Source organism: Myxine glutinosa, chromosome 12 (genome assembly GCF_964187855.1).
Source record: "Myxine glutinosa chromosome 12, kmMyxGlut1.1, whole genome shotgun sequence".
Taxonomy (NCBI): Eukaryota; Metazoa; Chordata; class Myxini; order Myxiniformes; family Myxinidae; genus Myxine; species Myxine glutinosa.
Genome location: NC_136272.1, coordinates 106684260 through 106705486, shown reverse-complemented (window position 1 = coordinate 106705486; position 21227 = coordinate 106684260). Strand labels below are relative to the sequence as shown.

Genomic DNA, 21227 nt, shown 5'->3' with positions numbered 1-21227 from the left:
GACTACAAAATGTAAATGTTTCATGATATTTGTTGTATTATATCACCCTTATCTATCAATATTGTTGAAATGAAGATCAAATAGCTGTATGTTGAAATATGTTGAAAAATTCAAAACTTTACATGGGGTGTACTTACTTTTTCACGTGACTGTATATATATATATATATATATATATATATATATATATATATATAAATAAATTAGGATTTTAGAAATCCCACCTTCATTTATTGACCTTTGGCCTGTGCCGACCTTAAAAACGATTGGTGGTTGAATTAATTGACCTGTTATGCAAATCCTCTTCAAATTTCAAGGCAATAAGAAGAAAATTTACAATTTTAGTAATTCCGCCTATGTTGACCTTTTGGCCTATATTGCCCTCAAAAATAGGTGGTTGAATTCAGTGACGTGATATGCAACTCTTCAAATTTCAAGTCCATCACATAAAAATTGAGGATTTTAGAAATTCGACCTAAGTTGTTGACCTTTTGACCTCAAAATCAATGGGCTTCTTGCTTATGATAAACTCTACCATTTGGTGAAGTTTCGTGAAGATCGATTTGAAATTGTGACCTGTAGGTGATTGACATAAAGAAACATGCAAACAGACAGAATAACACACACAACCATCCAAGAAGGGCAAAAATACAACCTTCGTCCACCTTCGATGGCGGAGGTAACTAGAGCGAAGTCGATGGCACACGATCACAAATCCCCATACTTCCCACCGAAAGCAAAGTTGAAAGGTGGCAAAAAGTTCCACCAGGAATGACCCAATATCAAAGTTGTTTTTTTTCCATTTTGACCCCTGTGACTCTAAGCCATCATCCAAGGTGGGCATGAACTGGGGATAATCCAAAAAATCGTTGCATATTTCATTGTTTTCCCAATGCTAATTGCATATACAAAGTCTCATTAAAAATTGTTCAAAAATGTGCCTGTAATTGCATTTTTTGGAATTTGACCTTTTGACCCTGTTCTAGGGGGGTAGAGCCAAAATACCACTCGCATACCATTCTTGCCATGTGTTGATCATACATAACTACTATGTTTGATTCATTTCTGCACAACCGTTTAGGAAGATATAGTGTGACAGATGGACAGACAGCCGATTACTATTTCCAAAAAGTGTGGGAATAATGAGCATGAAAGACCACTCAATCCGAAAAACAATCGACACAAACAGGTAACATAAAATCGATAGCAGCACAGATGAACCCGGATCGATTACTTACGTTTTCGGAAGCAGATCTCTTGGAGGACCAAGAGAAGCAGAAACTGGAAACTGAACACGACTGTATAAAGTTCTCATTTTACAATGCTGTACAACATTTGGCTTTGGATTCAAGTACTAACCTGTTTCATCTCCATTGCAAAGTTAACACAAGTGGAGAATCCAATTGGAACATTGCAATTGAAATAGAGCAATTGGAAATACTTGAGCACCAAGTACTGCATTATCCAATTGGGATGAAGTTTGCTGGTGTAATGACAACACCGTTTTTGGGGTTTGTTTTTGTTTGTTGCAGCTTGACAACCGAACACGGTTCCGTGGGAGAAAGGGGTACTAGACGGCTGCTCTACAAACGGTGGCGATCAAAATGGATTTCTGGTGGATGAAAAAAAATAAAATTTGATGTAAAATAAAATATCATTTATATTTATATGTAAGCACCAATGTCTGTCTCTTTCGGTCTGTTCCTTATGCACAGCTACATCTTTAAAGCTACAACCTCCATACTCTGGTTACATACAACTTTGTGCGGGAAGTAACATGGGCTATGTGGCCACAGGCATGGGCTGTTTTGAGGCCAAAATGACCAATATAGCAATTTTTGACAAACAGGACGACCAATTGGTTTGAAGTCCTTGAAATAATTTAAATTGATAGAATATCTTAAACATTTCCCGTCGCTGGGGACGGGTACTTTTGCTGGTTTTCAATAAAAGTAAATCCGGAATTTCATTGTATTCCCTCTTTATTTCAATGTACAAACAAACACGGAATGTCAGCAGCAACAAAGCACAAAGACAATAAAGCAGAGAATACTGCACTATGGTAAAATTTATACAGCTTAATGCTATTTGAATCATTTAATCGATATTATAAACAATTCTACTAGTACGGTCGGTGCAAGGGTCACGCAGCTTTGCCACAAATGTTTGAGGGATCGGAAGTTTAAATCTGTAGTTCTAGAGGTATCAGCCTTCGTATCCAGCCATGACACGTTCGGTTCGTTTGGGTGTTATCAAGCTTTTATACCACGTACAAGAGCAAACTGATGAGAGTAAACATCTAAAGATGGTCTGCAAAAGTTAATCATAACAGGCGGATCTCATCTCAATTAGGCTTCCGCTTTTCACATCACATTTCATGACAGTTTGATCAGACGGGCATGTATAAGTTAGCCCGAAAAACTCTTGCGACAAGTTATACACGTATCGGATCTTCATAAATAAAACTTCCGAGTGGAAAATCAAAAATATTTTATGGTACGTGAAGTCAAAGTGCCAACTTAACTTGAAGGTTTAAACGTTTTCTTGAACCTGACGGTACAATCCCAATGCAGCGACCTTCTTAAGCCACTTTGGTTGAAATTTGAAAGAAATAATATGTTGTGGAAGACGATCTTAAGCAATTTGCTTATTTGACATTCCAAAAGTTTTTTTTTTTAAATGCTCAAACAGCTTCATACCAAAACACTTTAAGAACTTGAGGCTCCAGTCGGGGATCACTGCGGCCCAAGAAGACAATAATGGAAATAATCAATTAGTTCTTTGTTCAAAAAAAAACAATATGTACGTGACGGTTGGACAGATGCCCGACACGTTACCAGCTTAACTCCGAAAGGGCTCCATCAGACGTAAGAGCGCTACACTGCTCTTTGCCATCTGTACAAATTTCCTCGAGAGCTACTTCCGATAATCGGCAATCTGTACTTCATCAATTGATGAATAAATGGGGGAAAAAGAGCAATCAAACATCACAATATCACCGTCCATGGATTTTTCCAATGCGAACAAATGGCCTCCCAGACAAGGGCATTTCGTGTAGGCCTTCAGAGGAGAGAGAGAGAGAGAGAGAGAGAGAGAGAGAGAGAGAGAGAGTGTGTGTGTGTGTGTGTGTGTGTGTGTGTGTGTGTGTGTGTGTGTGTGTGTGTGTGTGTGTGTGTGTGTGTGTGTGTGTGTGTGTGTGTGTGTGTGTGTGTGTGTGTGTGTGTGTGTGTGTGAGAGAGAGTGAGTGAGTGTGAGAGAGTGAGAGTGTGAGTGATTTCCCAAGTTAGTGTGCTTGTAAATCAGCAAAGCCATGCAGTGAAAGACAATGTAATGAAACGTAAGAATATCACGTTATTTTAAATAATAAGGATGCTTTGCATGACGCACGACAATGGAAGCACAGTGCATTATACACGCAATCACATGCACGGTTTTATGGCTTTTCAGCAACTTTTAAAACTTCTCCGGTTCACTTGTAATCACACCGTCCGTGTCAACAGTGACACCCCTTCCAACATAATTGCAAACTCCGAGCAAGGTACAAAAAAAGCACCGATTCTACATCATTTACACCACTATCGCCCCCACCGTGACATTTGCAATTTTGAGTCGAACGTGGCCGCTGAATCGGTAATCGCACAGCATGGTGAAACGTTTACGCGATTGGCACCAAAACTATAACCCGCCAATCAATGTGCACAACGGACATTGGTGGAGCATTTGAAACACGCCCGGTTCAAGCATGCGGTCAAAACAATCGCACGTGCTCGGCAATTTAAAACTTGGTTTCATTCCTAAATGTGCGACGCGTTAAGACTTGGGTTTCGAACCTCCATTTTGACTCGAAGCGTATTATCCAAACTCGTCCCCATTCCATCTCGCATTCCAAAAAAGGGGATTCATCTCGATCACCGTTTTAGCTCCCGACACATTTCCATCCTTTACACTCGTCATTTCGCTCTCGGCTCGCGCCACGGTTAAACCCAGGATCACAGCTCCAGTGGTGAGAAGATGCGCGCACGCAAAAAGCCCTACTTCCGTTTGCTTTTCGAATCGGTGGTTTGAAAAACACTCGAGGCAGACATGAGGTTTTCTATATATTGCCCTAGGACCTGATTTTCCGATTTCAGTTTGAGGTTCTCTTCTTTGACTGCGTCGACACGTGATGAAAGGTCTGCAGTGACAGGGGTGGGGAAGAGGCAAGCATGGCATGATGGGTAAAACTAACGTGTTGTTAAGATATCTCTCGAAAATGACTCCCTTTCCCCCGTGGTTAACGCCTAACCTTCCAAGGTGTGCTGGAGCTCCAGCACCTGATTGATAAGTCGAGTTTTTTCCTCCAAATCCTCTTGGTTCTCATAGTCGACAACTGTAACAGCAAATGGTCACAATAAGGTACAGTCACTCCCCATCCAGTCGTGGCCAAAAATATTGGCACCCTTGCACTTTTTTCAAATAATGCACCATTTCTTCCAGAAAATTGATGAAATTAATAAATCTTTTGGTATCCACATGTGTATTTCTTTAGTTTGCAGTGGAGCAAAACAAAAAAAGCTGAAAACATTACTAAATCTTAACTTATTCCACACAAATCCTAAAATGTCCCGGACAATATTATTGGCACCTTTTAGAAGTTGTTAGAAATAATTAGATTTCAAGCAGGTGATTCTCCTTTACTTTGGAAGTGAACTCACCTGTGGTGAGTTGCAGGTGGCTGCAATATAAAAATCACTCATTCAACCAGTTTGAATAGAGACAATGAGTCGTTCTGCAGTTCTGTGTTACTGTGTGTACCGCAATGAGCATGGAGAAAAGAAAGAAAACCAGAGAATTGTGTGAGGAGGTCAGACAGAAGATTGTAGCCGAGCATGGACAATCTCAAGGCTACAGGTCCATCTCCAGAGACCTTGATGTTTCTGTGTCCACCATAGGCAATGTTATCAGGAAGTTTAAGGCCCATGGCACTGTAGCCAACCTCACTGGACCATCATTATCCTATGACTTTTTTTTTTTTCTTTTTTTTTTTTGTATACAACATCGAGGCTCGTGAAAGAGCGAACATTAATCACACAGAAAGACAAACCGACACATAAAACATATAACATCGGGAGCGGTAGACAAGATGGGGAGAGAGGGGGAAGGACACAAAAGAGAGGGGGGAAGGACACAAACACAACATTTGAGAGCAGGGACCGAGAGACATGGAGACATCGAGAGATCTGAGAGAGGGCGAGGGCTTTGTGGGGGGGGCATGGGAAGAGGGCGGTGGGAGAGGTATAAAACATATGGACACTGCCAGGACTTCCAGGAAAGAAGTTGGAATTTCAAACAAGGTGGATCTGGGGTGAATTAGCGGGGGTAGAAAAGATCAAGGTTTTGGATGGGGGAAGATAAGAGATGGTGATGAACAGCTGTTTTAAAGACCTGGAGGGAGGAGTGGGATTGAAGGGAGTGAGGGAGTTTGTTCCAGAGGCGGGAGAAAAGAGGAATGAAAGAGTGAAGGTGAGCAGAGAGCCGAGATTTCGGCAGTTTAACCATCAGAGGGTTGCTGGCAGATCTTGTGCGACCTGTAGGAATATTTGGGGGACAGAGCACAGAGAGAGCTGGGGGTGCAAGGCCGGAGGGGAGTCGGTAGAAGACAGAAAGACCACCTACCTGCCTGCGGTGAGTGAGTGAAAGGCCCTCAGAGATAGCTTCATCGCGGGAGATTCCAATAATTCTGAAAGCTTTGGTTTCAACAGCGTGAAGCCGAGCTAGGTGTGAGGCAGGAGCACCGGCCCATAGGGGAGAACAGTATTCCATTGAGCTGCGGATGAAAGCCTTGTATGTGGTGAGGAGCTCAGGTGTGCCGAGGAAGGACTTCGCACGACGGAGGATGCCCAGTCGGCGACTGGCTTTGGAGGCCAGCTTGGAAATGTGGTTTTCCCAAGAAAGAACTTGCATCAAGCAACTTGACTAACATCAAGCAAAGGATTGTTCGAATTGTGGAGAAAGCACCTTGATCATCTTCCAAACAGATTCAAGCTGACCTTCAGACACAAGGTATGACAGTTTCAATTCACACCATCCATCGCCAACTCAATGAAATGCTGCGTGGGGTTTTATGGTCGGAGACCCAGAAGAGACCCCACTGCTGAGAGAGAGACAGAAGAAAGCCTGAATGGAGTTTGCCAAAACACACCTGAACAAGTCAAAATCCTTCTGGGAGAATGTCCTGTGGACAGATGAGACCAAATTAGAGATTTTTTCTAAAGCACATCATCTCTATGTTTACAGAAAACAAAATGAAGCCTTCAAAAAAAAAGAACACCTTCCCTATAGTCAAACATGGAGCAGGTTCAGTGATGTTTGGGGTTGCTGTGCTGCCCCTGGCACTGGGTGCCTTGAATGTGTGCATGGCATCATGAAATCAGATTACCAAGGCATTTTGGAGCGCAATGTTCAACCCAGTGTCAGAAAGCTGGGTCTCCGTCGAAGGTCACGGGTCTTGCAGTTTGACAATGACCCCAAACACATTTCGAAAAGCACCTAGGAATGGTTCAAGACAAAACGCTGGACTGTTCTGAAGTGGCCAGCAATGAGTCCAAATCTAAATCCCATTGAACACCTGTGGGGAGATCTGTAAACAGCAGTTGGGAGAAGGCACCCTTCAAATCTGGGAGAACTGGAGCAGTTTGCACAAGAAGAGTGGGCCAAATAGGAACCTCATTCCTGGCTATAGGAAGCGCTTGACGACAGTTATTTTGTCCAGAGGCTGTGATACCAAGTATTAAGTCTCGGGTGTCAATAATTTTGTCAATGCCATTTCTTTTTATTTTCTGATTTAAAAGGATATATTAAGTTCTAAATCAAAAAGAAAGGTTCTGCAATATTAACAGTGAAATAAAGAATTGTGGAGACCAAATACTTTCGTCAATTTCAACTTATTTTTGGAGAAAATTGTGAGTTATTTGCAAAAAGTGCAAGGGTGCCAATATTTTGGGCCACAACTGTAACAGCATTCATCATTTTAAACTCATTTTCTGATCATCTCCATTCCTCTACCAGATATTTCCCATAAGGTGTCACCTTCCACTCCCACTAATTTACTCCTCGTCTTATCACCCAAATTACACCTGACTGCAGGGGATTATATTCCGTTGGATGATGTTCATCCCATGTCTGCTTGGTATCCCCTGTGTCAGTACAATACCACTCCTCTCTTCCACTTGATTTCACCAAAGAAGGAATTCCAAAGGTATTCCAAAGCTAACCTACGTAGGTGAAAAGCCTGCAAAATGTCATTAACTTGAAACAAGAGTTCAGATAATCTTTCAGATGGTAGTTACCTTCACTGTCAGCATTCATGGCAATCACGTAGATCAGGGCTCGGCAATGGTCGTGTCCCAGAAATGGAGACAGCTGCAGACAAACGGACAGGAAAAGATGGCAAACCTTCTGAGAGCACTTAGCATATCAAACGAGTGGAACATGTTAGTTACCCTATTATCTTCAATACGTCACCAATTACGCTACCTCAACCATTTGATACCTTTGCTACTAAATTCCCATCTCCATTCCCTTCAAATCTCAAAATACCTCCATTTATTCACTTTCAGTCTACTCTATGAGTCCACAAACACTGACGACTATAATGTCCTTGTTTTGCCCTCTGCCAAATGGCCCTTCCAACAGTAATTTGTCTCTCACGTTTTGCCTGAACTGCTCCTTGCCATTCCCACATCCTGCAAGCACCCCGTCACATTCCCACGTTCCAGCAAATTCTCACTGACATTCCCACATCCCACAAACGCCCGCTGACATTCCCACATCCCGCAAACGCCCGCTGACATTCCCACGTCCTGCAAACGCCCGCTGACATTCCCACATCCTGCAAATGCCCGGACATTCCCACATCCTGCAAACGCCCGCTGACATTCCCACATCCTGCAAACGTCTGCTGACATTCCCACATCCCGCGAACGCCCGTTGACTTTCCAACGTCCCGCAAACGCCCGCTGACATTCCCATGTCCTGCAAACGCCCGCTGACATTCCCACGTCCTGCAAACGCCCGCTGACATTCCCACGTCCTGCAAACGCCCGCTGACATTCCCATGTCCCACAAACGCCTGTTGACATTCCCACATTCCACGGATGCCCGCTGACATTACCACGTCCCACAAACGCCCGTTGAAATTCCCACATCCCGCGAACGCCTGCTGACATTCCCACATCCCCCGAACGCCTGTTGGCATTCCCACATCCCACGGATGCCCGCTGACATTACCACATCCCACGAACGCCCGTTGACATTCCCACATCCCGCAAACACCCGCTGACATTCCCACGTCCCGCAAACGCCCGTTGACATTCCCACATCCCACAAAAACCCGTTTGCATTCCCACATCCCGCAAACGCCCGTTGACATTCCCACATCCCACAAAAACCCGTTTGCATTCCCACATCCCACAAACGCCCGTTGACATTCCCACGTCCCGCAAACGCCCGTTTGCATTCCCACATCCCGCTGACATTCCCACGTCCTGCAAACGCGGTTTACATTCCCACATCCCGTAAACGCCCGTTGACATTCCCACATCCCGCAAACGCGGTTTACATTCCCACGTCCTGCAAACGCGGTTTACATTCCCACATCCCGCAAACGCCCGCTGACATTCCCACATCCCACAAACGCCCGTTGACATTCCCACGTCCCGCAAACGCCCGTTGACATTCCCACATCCCACAAAAACCCGTTTGCATTCCCACATCCCGCTGACATTCCCACGTCCTGCAAACGCGGTTTACATTCCCACATCCCGCAAACGCCCGTTGACATTCCCACGTCCCGCAAACGCCCGTTGACATTCCCACATCCCGCAAACGCCCGTTGACATTCCCACGTCCCGCAAACGCCCGTTGACATTCCCACGTCCCGCAAACGCCCGTTGACATTCCCACATCCCGCAAACGCCCGTTGACATTCCCACATCCCGCAAACGCCCACTGACATTCCCACATCCCACAAACGCCCGTTGACATTCCCGCATCCCGCGAACGCCCGCTGACATTCCCACATCCCGCGAACGCCCGTTCACATTCCCACATCCCACGAACGCCCGCTGACATTCCCACATCCCGCGAACGCCCGTTGATATTCCCACATCCCACAAAAACCCGTTTGCATTCCCACATCCCGCTGACATTCCCACATCCCGCTGACATTCCCACGTCCTGCAAACGCGGTTTACATTCCCACATCCCGCAAACGCCCGCTGACATTCCCACATCCAGCAAACGCCCGCTGACATTCCCACATCCCGCAAACGCCCGCTGACATTCTCACATCCAGCAAACGCCCGCTGACGTTCCCACATCCCGCAAACGCCCGCTGACATTCCCACATCCCGCAAACGCCCGCTGACATTCCCACATCCCGCAAACGCCCGTTGACATTCCCACATCCCGCAAACGCCCGTTGACATTCCCACATCCAGCAAACGCCCGCTGACATTCCCACATCCAGCAAACGCCCGTTGACATTCCCACATCCTGCAAACGCCCGCTGACATTCCCACATCCCGCAAACATTCCCACATCCAGCAAACGCCCGTTGACATTCCCACATCCCGCAAACGCCCGCTGACATTCCCACATCCAGCAAACGCCCGCTGACATTCCCACATCCCGCAAACGCCCGCTGACATTCCCACATCCAGCAAACGCCCGTTGACATTCCCACATCCCGCAAACGCCCGTTGACATTCCCACATCCCGCAAACGCCCGCTGACATTCCCACATCCAGCAAACGCCCGCTGACATTCCCACATCCCGCAAACGCCCGCTGACATTCCCACATCCCGCAAACGCCCGCTGACATTCCCACATCCCGCAAACGCCCGCTGACATTCCCACATCCCGCAAACGCCCGCTGACATTCCCACATCCCGCAAACGCCCGCTGACATTCCCACACCCGGCAAATTCCCGTTACCGTTCACACATCCCGCAGATGGTCATTTATACCCTGTTTGTATCTTCTAAGCATCTCAAAATTGTTTCCCAACATCTGGTTCTATAATCGACAACATCCCTTGATTTCATCACCATCAGCGTTTGGATTTCTCTGAAGCTCAAATGGATCTCTTATTCCCACCCCTCCCTACCTGTTCCGCCTGTCTCTCACTGTCTCTTTCCGCAATACAAAATGGCGCCGCACACAATCCACCTCTGAATGTCTCATTATGTTTATTTTTTTTAACCATTCGTCTAATATACTAATTAGCAACGATGAAAAACTTCAACTTAGGTATTACAATCTAAATTTGAAAAAGGTGAAACGCCCACCGAGCAGCTGTTCGTCGCTGCAAATACGAACACCGGAAATTTAAATAAAACGGTACAGAAACAATTTGGCTTTTACTCTGATGTTATATACAATATGGCAATTAAAAAATAAAATGGGTGTTCACTTATTAAGCTGATAGCTAGCGCTTGCCAAGCCAACCGTTCCGTAACGGTTTTAAATGCTGTGCTTGCTTGAGCGTTTGAGCTACTTGGCGAGCGCTCCACAAGAAACCTGGTAACTGAACACACTCAGGAGGGTTAAACAATTTGGGGACCAACTATTTATTACGTACGCAATTATGGCAGAAACCAAACGTTCCCTTCACATTGGCGAGACGCTAGATGGACGCAGCTTCGCAGACCAATCCTTGTCTCACACAGATTGTACATTTACAAACCTTTGGACCTGGTCAGCAAGCAGCTTTTCCGATGTTTCTGTGACCTATCCATTCGCAAACGTTTGAATGGTCTGACGCTAACTGCCCTGTTCTGATAACAAAGTTGAAGAACACATGCGTTCCGATTGGACGTCACCCCCGTCAATCAGCAATTAATTTGAGGGCACCGCCCACGAGCTCCGGCGATTGGAGGAAACCGCCCACGTGCTCAAGCGATTGGAGGGCACCGCCCACGAGCTCAGGCGATTGGAGGAAACCGCCCACGAGCTCCGGCGATTGGAAGAAACCGCCCACGTGCTGAAGCGTGAGGGCACCGCCCACGAGCTCCGGCGATTGGAGGAAACCGCCCACGAGGTCAGACGATTGGATGAAACCGCCCACATGCTCAAGCGATTGGAGGAAACCGCCCACATGCTCAAGCGATTGGAGGAAACCGCCCACATGCTCAAGCGATTGGAGGAAACCGCCCACATGCTCAAGCGATTGGAGGAAACCGCCCACATGCTCAGGCGATTGGAGGAAACCGCCCACATGCTCAAGCGATTGGAGGAAACCGCCCACATGCACATGCTCAAGCGATTGGAGGAAACCGCCCACCCCACATGCTCAAGCGATTGGAGATCACACAATGAACGTTTTCGTGCTCCGAATTTTCAAGTGGCTGAAATTGTAGAAACTAGGGCATGCCCGTACTATATCTATATCTAAAATTATATCCCCCCCCTCTATTTACATGAAATGGTTTGGTCCAAAGCGAACGGCTTGCGAGTGGTGACAATCCCCCCCCTCTATTTACATGCAATGGTTTGGTCCAAAGCGAACGGCTTCCGGAGTTTGGTAAAGAAATCGCCATCGCGTGCACAAACGCGCAGGAAAGCGAATGAATCGCAAATTCGGTTTTATTAGTTTTAAAACATAGTTTAACGCCAACATAGTTTGCAAACGTGAAATAAATGAATACGCTCTCAAATGTGCCATCCGAGGCAGAGTGTGTCCTCCACGTTCGGCACACGCGATCGTTCGCTGCTCTCTGATTGGTTGAATCGTTTTTTGGACATAGCTCGGTAAGTAATTGTCCGATTAATATGAAACCTTGAAAAGGCACATCCTCGGGTCCCCAGCAATATACCTGGCAAGTTAAAAGTATATCGGACCGGTAGTTGTCGAGAAACAGCGGTCACAAACAAACAAACAAACGTACAAACGTACAGACAGAGATTACTGGAATTATAGATAGATATCATGTGATCAGTGAAGCCTTGTTTGGACCACACAAGGAAACCGAATAACTTATTTAAAATTGATTATTTTTAACAAAATCAACTACTCACACATACTTAGGGTTCATAACACTTCACAGCAAATTGTAACGAACACCTTTACTTTGTCTGATTCCGGGCATGTTTCAGTCTTCAGACCATGCAAAGGACAAATGGTCCACAGTGGGAAGAGAATGCCATCGTGGGTTCGACTTCTCGCTCTGCCCTTTCCACCCCATCATTTGCACAAGGTCATCTTCCATCTGCCAACATCACTGCATTACTTTAAAAAGGTGCAAAAACGGAATTCCCTCATCTACAGACCAATTAGCTTACTTCCAATCATCAGCAAGGTCACAGAATCAATCATCACAGTTGATACGAAATTCTTCCTCTTCTCCAACAACCTCATCTCAGATCACCAATTTGGTTTCAGACCAGGTCACTCCACCTTGGTCATGCTCTTTCGCCTCTCCCAACAAAAGATGTAAGCCCTCAATGTCAGACATGAGATCAGGGCCATCTCTCCTGACATATCTTGTGCTTTAGATACAGTCTGGCATCCTCCCTTGCTCTCCAAACTCTCTGCCTATGGCATCCAAGGCCAACTCCACACATGACATACTGACTTCCTCTACTCTCTTAGTCAACGTGTGGCCCTCAACAGAATCCTTTCATCTCCTCTCCCTGCCAAGGATGGAGTGCCCCAAGGCAGAGTTCTAGGCCCAGTCCTATTCCTGATCTTCATCAATGATCTCTCTGACACTGGAAAAATCATATTTATCTATTTGCTAATGAGGCTACTCTGTACTGTGACATCCCTCATCCTTCAAACAGGAAGCCTGCAGCCTCTTCCCTCTTTTCAGACTTGAAAGAAAATCACAAGATAGGCAAACACTTGGATTATGTCTTTGAATCCTGACAAATCTCGCACTCTCTCCGAAAGGAATGACTAGCAACCCCACACCCCCATCTACTGTCTTAAACATCCTCTCGAAGAGCTTCAGTCATTGAAACTCCTGGGTCTCCCTCTCAGCCATGATCTTTTTTTGGGTAAACCACATTTCAAAGTTGGCCTCCAAAGCCAGCCGCCAACTGAGCATCCTCCATCATACAATCCTTCCACGGCACAACTGAACTCCTACCCACCTACAAGGCCGTCACCCGTAGCTTGATGGAGAACTGCTCTCCCTTCTGGGCTGACTCCCATACCTCACACCTTGCCCAGCTTGACGCAGTAGAAACCTCGGCCTTTAGGTTCATCGGAATCTCCACATTGAAGCTGTCTATGGATCTATTATTTAGTCGAGTTGCCAGAGAGGGGTACCTAGAAATGTTTTATAGTATAAGGTTTTTTGATGGATTTGTCATCCCATGGGGTTAATAAAGTATTTCAGCTTGGTTGTCCTCCGGACAACCTCGGGGAATTTTTTTTATATGCAAATTAAGGCGGCCATTACTGGAAATGATACTTTCTTCAATATCTCCAAAACTATTCATGATAATTTCATGAAAATGATGTCTAGACCTATGTTTTCAGGGTCAAGGATTATGTTAAATATATTTTAAATGTCATCAGATGAAAAAAACATTATGTATTTTGACATATCATGCGAATTGATCCATTTTTTGATGTAAAATTGTGGATCTTAATGGTTCAATTTCAGATCATTGATTTCAACGAACAGACATTGGGATGATGATAAATACCTGCATGTACATTTGAAATGATCAAAATTATGCACTTTGTTGTAAATCTTGTTTTATATCAATGTAGGGTTTTCTTTTGACAGGCCACAAGTGTACGAGTACCCGTTAGAATCAAGTTCTGACCGGAGAAAATCTCAATCATGATAGGCATTGTAGCACAGTAGAGGTAAAGCACATAGTATTTAAGATTTATGTTCAAGCATCTCAAACAATTCCTAATCAATTTAATTGTATGAATATAAACACTGATTCATCATTATTTTGATATGATTGTCATGAAACATATATTATAGCATGTTGATTTGATATTTTGTTTTGCACCTTATTTAATGCACTTCGTTTGTTGAAACTTTATACCATACGTTTGGTGATGGTGCTTTGCATAATATAATCTTTTTTCTTAGATGGATTGTGGGATGTGCTTTTTCCACTGCACCATTACAAGATATATATGTCTCCCAATGGCCAAGGTAAAGCATGTGATATGAATGAGCACCCAATTGCAGTGGAAAGAGGACAACGGTAGAGGTACATTTTTCAACCATAACATCAATTATAGATTTTATTCTTTGTATGTCATTTGCTCTTTTGCACTTGTCTGGCTTGCTTTATAGTTTTAGGTTTTTAGTGTGATAGAGTAGTCACTTGCTTTGTTAACTGCACCTATCTTGCTGTAGTTTGCGGTGATGGTGTCTTGCATGGTATTGTTTTTTCACAGATGGCCAGCTCAAGGTGCATATTCCCATCCTGCTGTGAGAAGGGATCCTTACAAGTCTTCAAGGTTGCAGCAATCAAGAAAATAATCCAAAGCAGTAAAGATAGGGGGGATGATATCCATCAGAAGTTGGAGATGTTACTTGAAACAGGAGATAGTGCAACCATAGAGTGTCATAAAAACTGTTATTGTTCATACACCTCAAAGCAAAACATCGCAAAGTATTTGGCCAAGAAAAGAAGAGATGGTTTCCCCTCTTCAGTGAATGAAGAACCTCGTACCAGAGTCAGAAGGTCACAACTTCCCACATTTCAGTTCCAAAAGCATTGTTTAATATGTGTAGAGGAGTGTGTAGCTATAGACCCTAGACACCCAGAACGATGGAACCGAGTTATCCAGTGTGAGACCAAAGATCGCCCTGGATATCAAGCATTCAAAGATGTACTTCTAGATGCATGTGAACAGAGAAATGATGAATGGGGTAGACAGGTTGAAATCCGCATCAAGGGTGCCCTTACAGATTTGCCAGCTGCAGATGCACAATACCACAAGAAATGCTATGATTTGTTCATGATAATGCCCAAACACACTAACTTGCTACGCCAGTGTAGAGTAAATGATGATGATGCCCTGGAGATGGTAATTAATCACTTATATGACAATCAAAAGTTGTGTACATGGACATCCATTGAACTGTATGATATGTACTGCAGTTTTGGTGGTGAATTATCTTGTAAACAAATGTTCTCAAAATTAGTGACCACTTTAGGGGATGATATTGTTGTGGTGCATTTGGAGGGGTGTGCATCTGTTGTAGGATTCAGAGATTTAGTTGGCAAGTCTTTGAAATTGGTAAAGGTAGATTCAGTTAATGAAGAACGTGTAGATGCTGTGGTAAGACAGGTCAGATGTGAAGCAGAATCAGTAGAGTATAACAATGCTGTCTTTGATCTTGGAGACTTTACATACAACAATACACTGAAACAAACTAGTGCAACATTGCTAAATATGATTTCAGAACTTGTCTCAAATGGCAAGATAACACAGAAGTCGCTCAGTTTAGCTCAAGCTATACAGAGCCACATCACAGGTACTAGAAATCAGACTACACTTGGGCTTGCAGCAAAACTGCACCATAGATATGGCAGTTCTGAGTTGATTAAACTCCTGCATGACTATGGATTCACTGTGTCATATGATGAGGTCATACGTTTCCGCAAGTCAGCGGCAAAATTTGTGGGAGATAACACTACTCTGCTTCATCAGGCAATGGGAGTGACCCGAAGAGTTGGACCAATATTTGGTTGGTTTGATAACTTTGACCTCCAAGTGTCAACTCCCAATGGATGTCGTGAAACACATGTCATGGCTCATGAGTTTCAAATGAACCCTGCAGGTATCATTGAAAAAGGAAGTGCTGAACTTGGAGTCATGAATCTGGTGATTCCTCGCCTGCCTCGTAGTGTTGCACAGGTCCATCAGGCTCAGTCTATTTCATTGGTACACTATACTGGGCCAAAGAAAGTGAATCCTCCTTTGATCTTAGTTTCATCCGGAATCCCATACACAGATGTATGTGCCAGGAACAGGAGTCTAGATGTGTTTGAACTTTGAATCAAACACTGATGTGTTTGTGTTGTTGGTTTACTGGGCCTGGAAAGCACAGCTGATTTCCTCATGTCATGTCCAAATGGAGCGTTGGGATGGGAACATTGTGAACATCAATGAAAGTTGTATGCAGCTGGGCACTAAATGCATGCAGTTGTTAGGAATGCATGCTCTAAGTGGCTGTGACACTGTATCTTATCCTTTTAACAAAGGGAAACTTGGTGCTCTCAAGACATTACAGGCACAGGACTTTCCTGGGCTGTCCGATGTACTTGGTGAAAAAGATGCCACACATGATGACTTAATGGAAACAGGGCAACATTTCTTTGCTGCAATCTATGCCCAACCTCCTGGCACCTCCATGAATATTGCCCGTTACAGGATCTATGCAAGAAGGAAAGGTAAACCAGCTCGTATCATGGCATTACCACCCACAGATGCCAATCTTCTACATCATGTGCTGCGGGCACATCTTCAGATGATCTTGTGGAAGGCAGCTGACCAACAATGTCCACCAACGGTAGATATTAGTGAGTTTGGATGGACTGTGAAGGATGGCATTCCATCTCCCAGCTATAACATTGGTCCTCCAGCTCCACCAGGACTAATTGATGTCCTTAGCTGTGGGTGCAAGATAGAAGGCAAATTCTGTAGCTCTGCAACTTGTAGCTGCTGCAAAAATCAACTATCTTGCACCATTTACTGCAAATGTGGGGGTGGTGAGGGGTGTTTGAACCCTTATTCCCAAGCAAATGATCCTGATCATCGCAATGATGAGGACAGTGAGGAGCAAGAAGTGGATGAAGATTGAATATCTTGGCCTTTCAAAACCTCAAGTTTAATAATTCATTATGTTTAATCTACTATAAATCAATGCAAATGTTCTCTGCATGAGGTTAATAAGTGTGGATATACTGAGAATCAGTCGATTTGATTCGTTAAGAAACCTTGATATTGAGAAATACATGTCAAGTTTTGTTTGGTAACAAAATAAGTATCAAATGGAATACATAATACAAGCATGTTTACCTTTTGATAAATGTTTTTGAAGCCAGGGACCTGGTGTACCTTTTCCTTTAAATCTGACTAAGAAAATCAAATGGAATTTGCATTGTTAGCACGTAATCATATGGATATTTACATGATCAATGTATCTTGTGTAGGTATCATAACAATACATGTAAATACACACTATTTCACATGTTTACCTTAATCCTTTACCCTGAAAACATAGGTATAGACACCATTTTCATGAACATTTTATGGATAGTATTGGAGATATTGAAGAAAATAGGATTTCCGGTAATGGTCGCCTTAATTAGCATATAAAAAAATTTCCCCGAGGTTGTCCGGAGGACAACCAAGCTGAAATACTTTATTAACCCCATGGGATGACAAATCCATCAAAAAACCTTATACTATAAAACATTTCTAGGTTCACAATAGAAATGATAGAGGCTGCAAATAGACTAATTTCACCATCGCACAGGTCGGTGATCACTCTGTCTTCTACCGCCTCCTTTCTGGTCTTGCACCCTCTTCCCCCTGCTTGCTTTTGCCCCCCAGCCCCCAGGTTTCTGCAGGGCACACACGATCAACCACCATCAACCCCCTTTTGGTGAAACTTCATAAATCCAGGATCACTGTCACCTCCACTCATTCGTTCCTCTTTCCCCCCACCTGTTGAATCAACTTCCACATTCTCTGCAATCTCATTCTACCCTCCAGGTATTCAAGGCAGCTGTTCACCACCATCTTAGACCATCCCAAATCCAAAACCATGACCCTTGTTAACCACGCTCCCACCGCAATCCCTCCTTTCAAACTTCCAGGTTCCCTCCTGAGAGTTTCCTTCTGTAGCCATCTTGTACATCCTCTCCTGCCTTCATTCCTCCTCTCGCCCATCGTTTGTCCAAGTCTGCTGTTGGTGTTTCCCCACTCCCACCTCCCCCCTCCAACTGTTCCATTTGGTCTGCTGCATTCTGATCCGATTAGTGTACGAACACTAGCTCCTCCACACAGCCTCGACTATGTATAAAAAAGCAAAATACCCTTTCAGGGGCAAATTCAGACCTTTTAATTAAAGGTTGGGAGGTGGGGTAGGTACCAACAGCGCAGAGAACGAGGTGTCAGCGTAGTGTTTAGTGGTGGCCTGCTGTATGAACCCTGGTGCGGATGCGGGGTGGTCGGCCATCTTGTTTATACTGCACCATACATATCTGAGGGAAAACTGTGCCTTGTTTAGAGTCTCTGTGTGTGGAAGGAGACAAGTAAATCCTTCCCAACGGATGCAGGTTTGATTACTTCTCCACTGGGTTGGATAAAATGCACCAAACATTTCATAATAATTTTTAATCCAAATGTTATTGGGAAATATTTTGTCACTGAATGCCATTAATGTTGAAAGAAAAAATATTTTTCTATTGTAGCCCGTTACATCGCAACACGTTCCTTATTTAGCCATATCAAATTAAAATAAAAATCTGCTTTTAAATCTACCAGTTCTCACCGATAGAAATATCTATATATATATATATATATATATATATATATATATATATATATATATATATATATATATATATATATATATATATATCTCTCTCTCTACATATATATATATAAAATGACGGTTTGGAACAGTTTATTCGACAGTACAGCCTCGTGTACCAAAATCTGAAACCTCAGCCTAGTGTTAGGTGTGCTTATATCTTTATTTATTATCCATCATACAAATATAAATGAAGACTCGTTGCACATCACGTACAACAAATTTCACGTCCCTGCTCTTTATATTTATTATATAAAACTAGAGCAATGCGACTGTCACCAATATGCCTCCATGTTGTCACTGACAACGAGTAGATGCCCTAATTGACTGTCCTAAAACAGGTTTGACTTAAATCCCTTCAGCTGTTCTCAAGTATCACATTTTTACCACACATGACAGGTTTGACATCGATCGGTGAAGCCGTTTCGGAGAAGGGATTTTTCTTTTTAAAATATCGGCTTTCAAGCTAATATGGCCTTCAAGTATTTGTATGGGTAGGGGATGACGTTTGTGAAGTTTAGTATTTTGTGTTGATTTTGAGTTTCATCATTTTCAATCCACATGCAGCCATGGTGTTAGATGCCATTTGTAAAGTTTCGCATCGATTGGGTAAGCGGTTTCTGAGATATAATTATTTTATATTTTCCTTCGATCCAATATATACAGACTTGGCATTTAATATGGAATATTTTTTTTTTCTTGACTTGGGTTTACTTTCTGAACTCAGTATATCAATCTGGTGAGTTTCTTTTACGCTTCGGTGATTTCTTTGTTAAAAGAACCATGTCACTGATTGTCTTTCGCAGCAAGAAGTCAATAACAGCATAATATCACAGGTGGCGTGACAAAATGTAAGGACAGGTACATTTGACGATTAGCTTCACAATCGTGTATATAAGGGTTGTTGCGTTCTGTATTAGTGGAACTGCTGCACATCTACAAAAGTTATTGCCGCTTCCTCTGGAGATGGTCCGTCGACTCGACAATGCTGTTTGTCATGGAGTGGTGGCTTTACGAAATTCTGGCATGAAACAGCGTGCTTTTGCTCGGCAGTATGGCATCACTCAAGGTCAGGTGTCAAAGATCCTGAAACGAAATGCTCAGAGGGGTGTCCCTACTCCAATACCGAGGCCAGGACGTCCCCACAGAACCACAAGGAGAGAAGATCGCCAGCTGCACCGGTTAGTCTGCAATAGCCGTACCAAGTCAACTAATCGGCTTCGGGCTGAGTGGCAGCAACTGACAAATGTGCCTGTATCCAGAAGGCTAGTCAACCAACGACTGGTTCAAGCAGGCTATCGTGCCAGGCGTCCCCTGAGAAAGCCACGCCTGACCAGACAACACCGCCAGCATCGATTGCAGTGGGCCAGAGAGCACCGTCAATGGCAGCCAGGACACTGGAATCATGTGACCTTCAGTGACGAGTCTAGATTTCTGGTCTATCGTCAAGATGGCCGCAACCGAGTGCGGAGACAAGTGCATGAAGCCCACAACGAAGATTGTATAGTGCAAAGGGTCCAAGCTGGAGGTGGTGGGGTGACTGTTTGGGCTGCTTTTCATGCAGGGGGCAAAACTGACCTGGTTGTTCTGAATGGAAACCTGAACCAGTTCAAGTACAGGGCCATTCTGGAAGAAACATTGCTTCCATTTGCTCGTGCAGCCTTTTGAGGAAACTTTGTCTTCCACGATGACAATGCGCGGCCTCATCGTGCTCGCATGATCCAACATTTTCTTGCTGACCGTGGTGTCGAGCATATGGAGTGGCCTGCCATGTCCCCGGATATGAATCCGATAGAGAACTTGTGGGCAGAATTAACGCGTCAAATCGACAACTTGGACCAGCAGCCGACCTCTGTGCGTGAATTGCAGCAGGCTATTTTCACTGCATGGCAAGCGATTCCTGTCCAAACCTTGGCACATCTCGTGAACAGCATGCCTCGACGTGTACGTGCTCTCCTGAATGCTCGTGGGGGTTACACGAAGTACTGAACTGTAATTTTACTGTCCGTAATCCCAGTCATAATTTAACTTTTGTTTTTGTTGAAAAAAAATTTGGCTAATGCGCAAAATAAAGAGATACTTCTGGAAAACGTACAGAAGTTTAACACAGTAATGTCTGTAAATTGAGTTCGATATCAGTTTACATCACTTTAAAGGATCAATTTATTTACTTCGAAATGTCAAATGTGGTTTTTGTTTCTTTTAAAGGTCACATTAACAAATTCTAGAATAATTTCAACATAATTCTAATGAACTTTTGGTTCTAAGTCATCTTGAAAAGTAAGTTCACCCCCACAAAAAAAATATTCCATATTAAATGCCAAGTCTGTATATCAATACACATGATATATATATATATCATGGTACACACACACACACACACACACACACACACACACACACACACACACACACACACACACACACACACACACACACACACACCATTTTGAGCTGTCGCGCCATAAATGCTACCAAATCTCGATCTGGCTATAAAGGTCACTCCGAGCTTCACATGCAGGACGAGGCATCAATATGCGGGCCATCCCTCGGAAGGATGTTATGGACCTGTCTTCTAGCATTATTTGGTGGACATTAAAGATCCCACAGATATATGCAAGATATTACCAGTACCTTGACCATAAACGTTCACCGCGG

The 21227-nt window shown here is 43.9% G+C and overlaps 2 protein-coding genes and 1 long non-coding RNA gene across 12 annotated transcripts in view; 2 read left to right on the top strand and 1 right to left on the bottom strand.

Moving 5' to 3' along the window:
- The window catches only part of COA5 (cytochrome c oxidase assembly factor 5), a 20957-nt gene extending 18994 nt beyond the window's left edge, over positions 1-1963 (top strand). Inside the window, exon 3 of the mRNA XM_068132355.2 lies at positions 1532-1963. Within this exon, the coding sequence (XP_067988456.1) occupies positions 1532-1573 (42 nt within the window). The 3' untranslated portion in view covers positions 1574-1963. The remainder of the gene's footprint in view (positions 1-1531) is intronic.
- On the bottom strand, positions 1964-21227 carry SCOC (short coiled-coil protein). 10 transcript variants are annotated; one of them, XM_068132343.2, is made up of 4 exons: positions 21204-21227; positions 7328-7400; positions 4285-4368; positions 1964-4173 (listed from the first exon to the last, which is right to left on the bottom strand). In XM_068132343.2, the coding sequence occupies exons 1-4, from the start codon at positions 21210-21212 to the stop codon at positions 4031-4033; spliced, it is 309 nt and encodes a 102-aa protein (XP_067988444.1). In that variant the 5' UTR covers positions 21213-21227; the 3' UTR covers positions 1964-4030. The 10 variants fall into 10 exon arrangements, 9 of the variants coding, with proteins under 9 accessions (XP_067988444.1, XP_067988447.1, XP_067988450.1 ...); XM_068132346.2 differs by lacking the exon at positions 21204-21227 and adding an exon at positions 10727-10873; XM_068132349.2 differs by lacking the exon at positions 21204-21227 and adding an exon at positions 10622-10737.
- LOC137435011 (uncharacterized) lies at positions 13769-17212 on the top strand. The gene is made up of 2 exons (XR_013620973.1): positions 13769-13861; positions 14414-17212. It is a non-coding gene; the product is annotated as an uncharacterized LOC137435011 (long non-coding RNA).

Coding starts and splice junctions, on each gene's coding strand:
- SCOC (XM_068132341.2), bottom strand. CDS start 10,246: ATGGTTAAAAAAAATAAACATAATGAGACATTCAGAGGTGGATTGTGT. Junction 7,401..10,147: donor GTGAGAGACAGGCGGAACAG/GTAGGGAGGGGT, acceptor GTTTGTCTGCAG/CTGTCTCCATTTCTGGGACA. Junction 4,174..4,284: donor GCTCCAGCACACCTTGGAAG/GTTAGGCGTTAA, acceptor CTGTCACTGCAG/ACCTTTCATCACGTGTCGAC.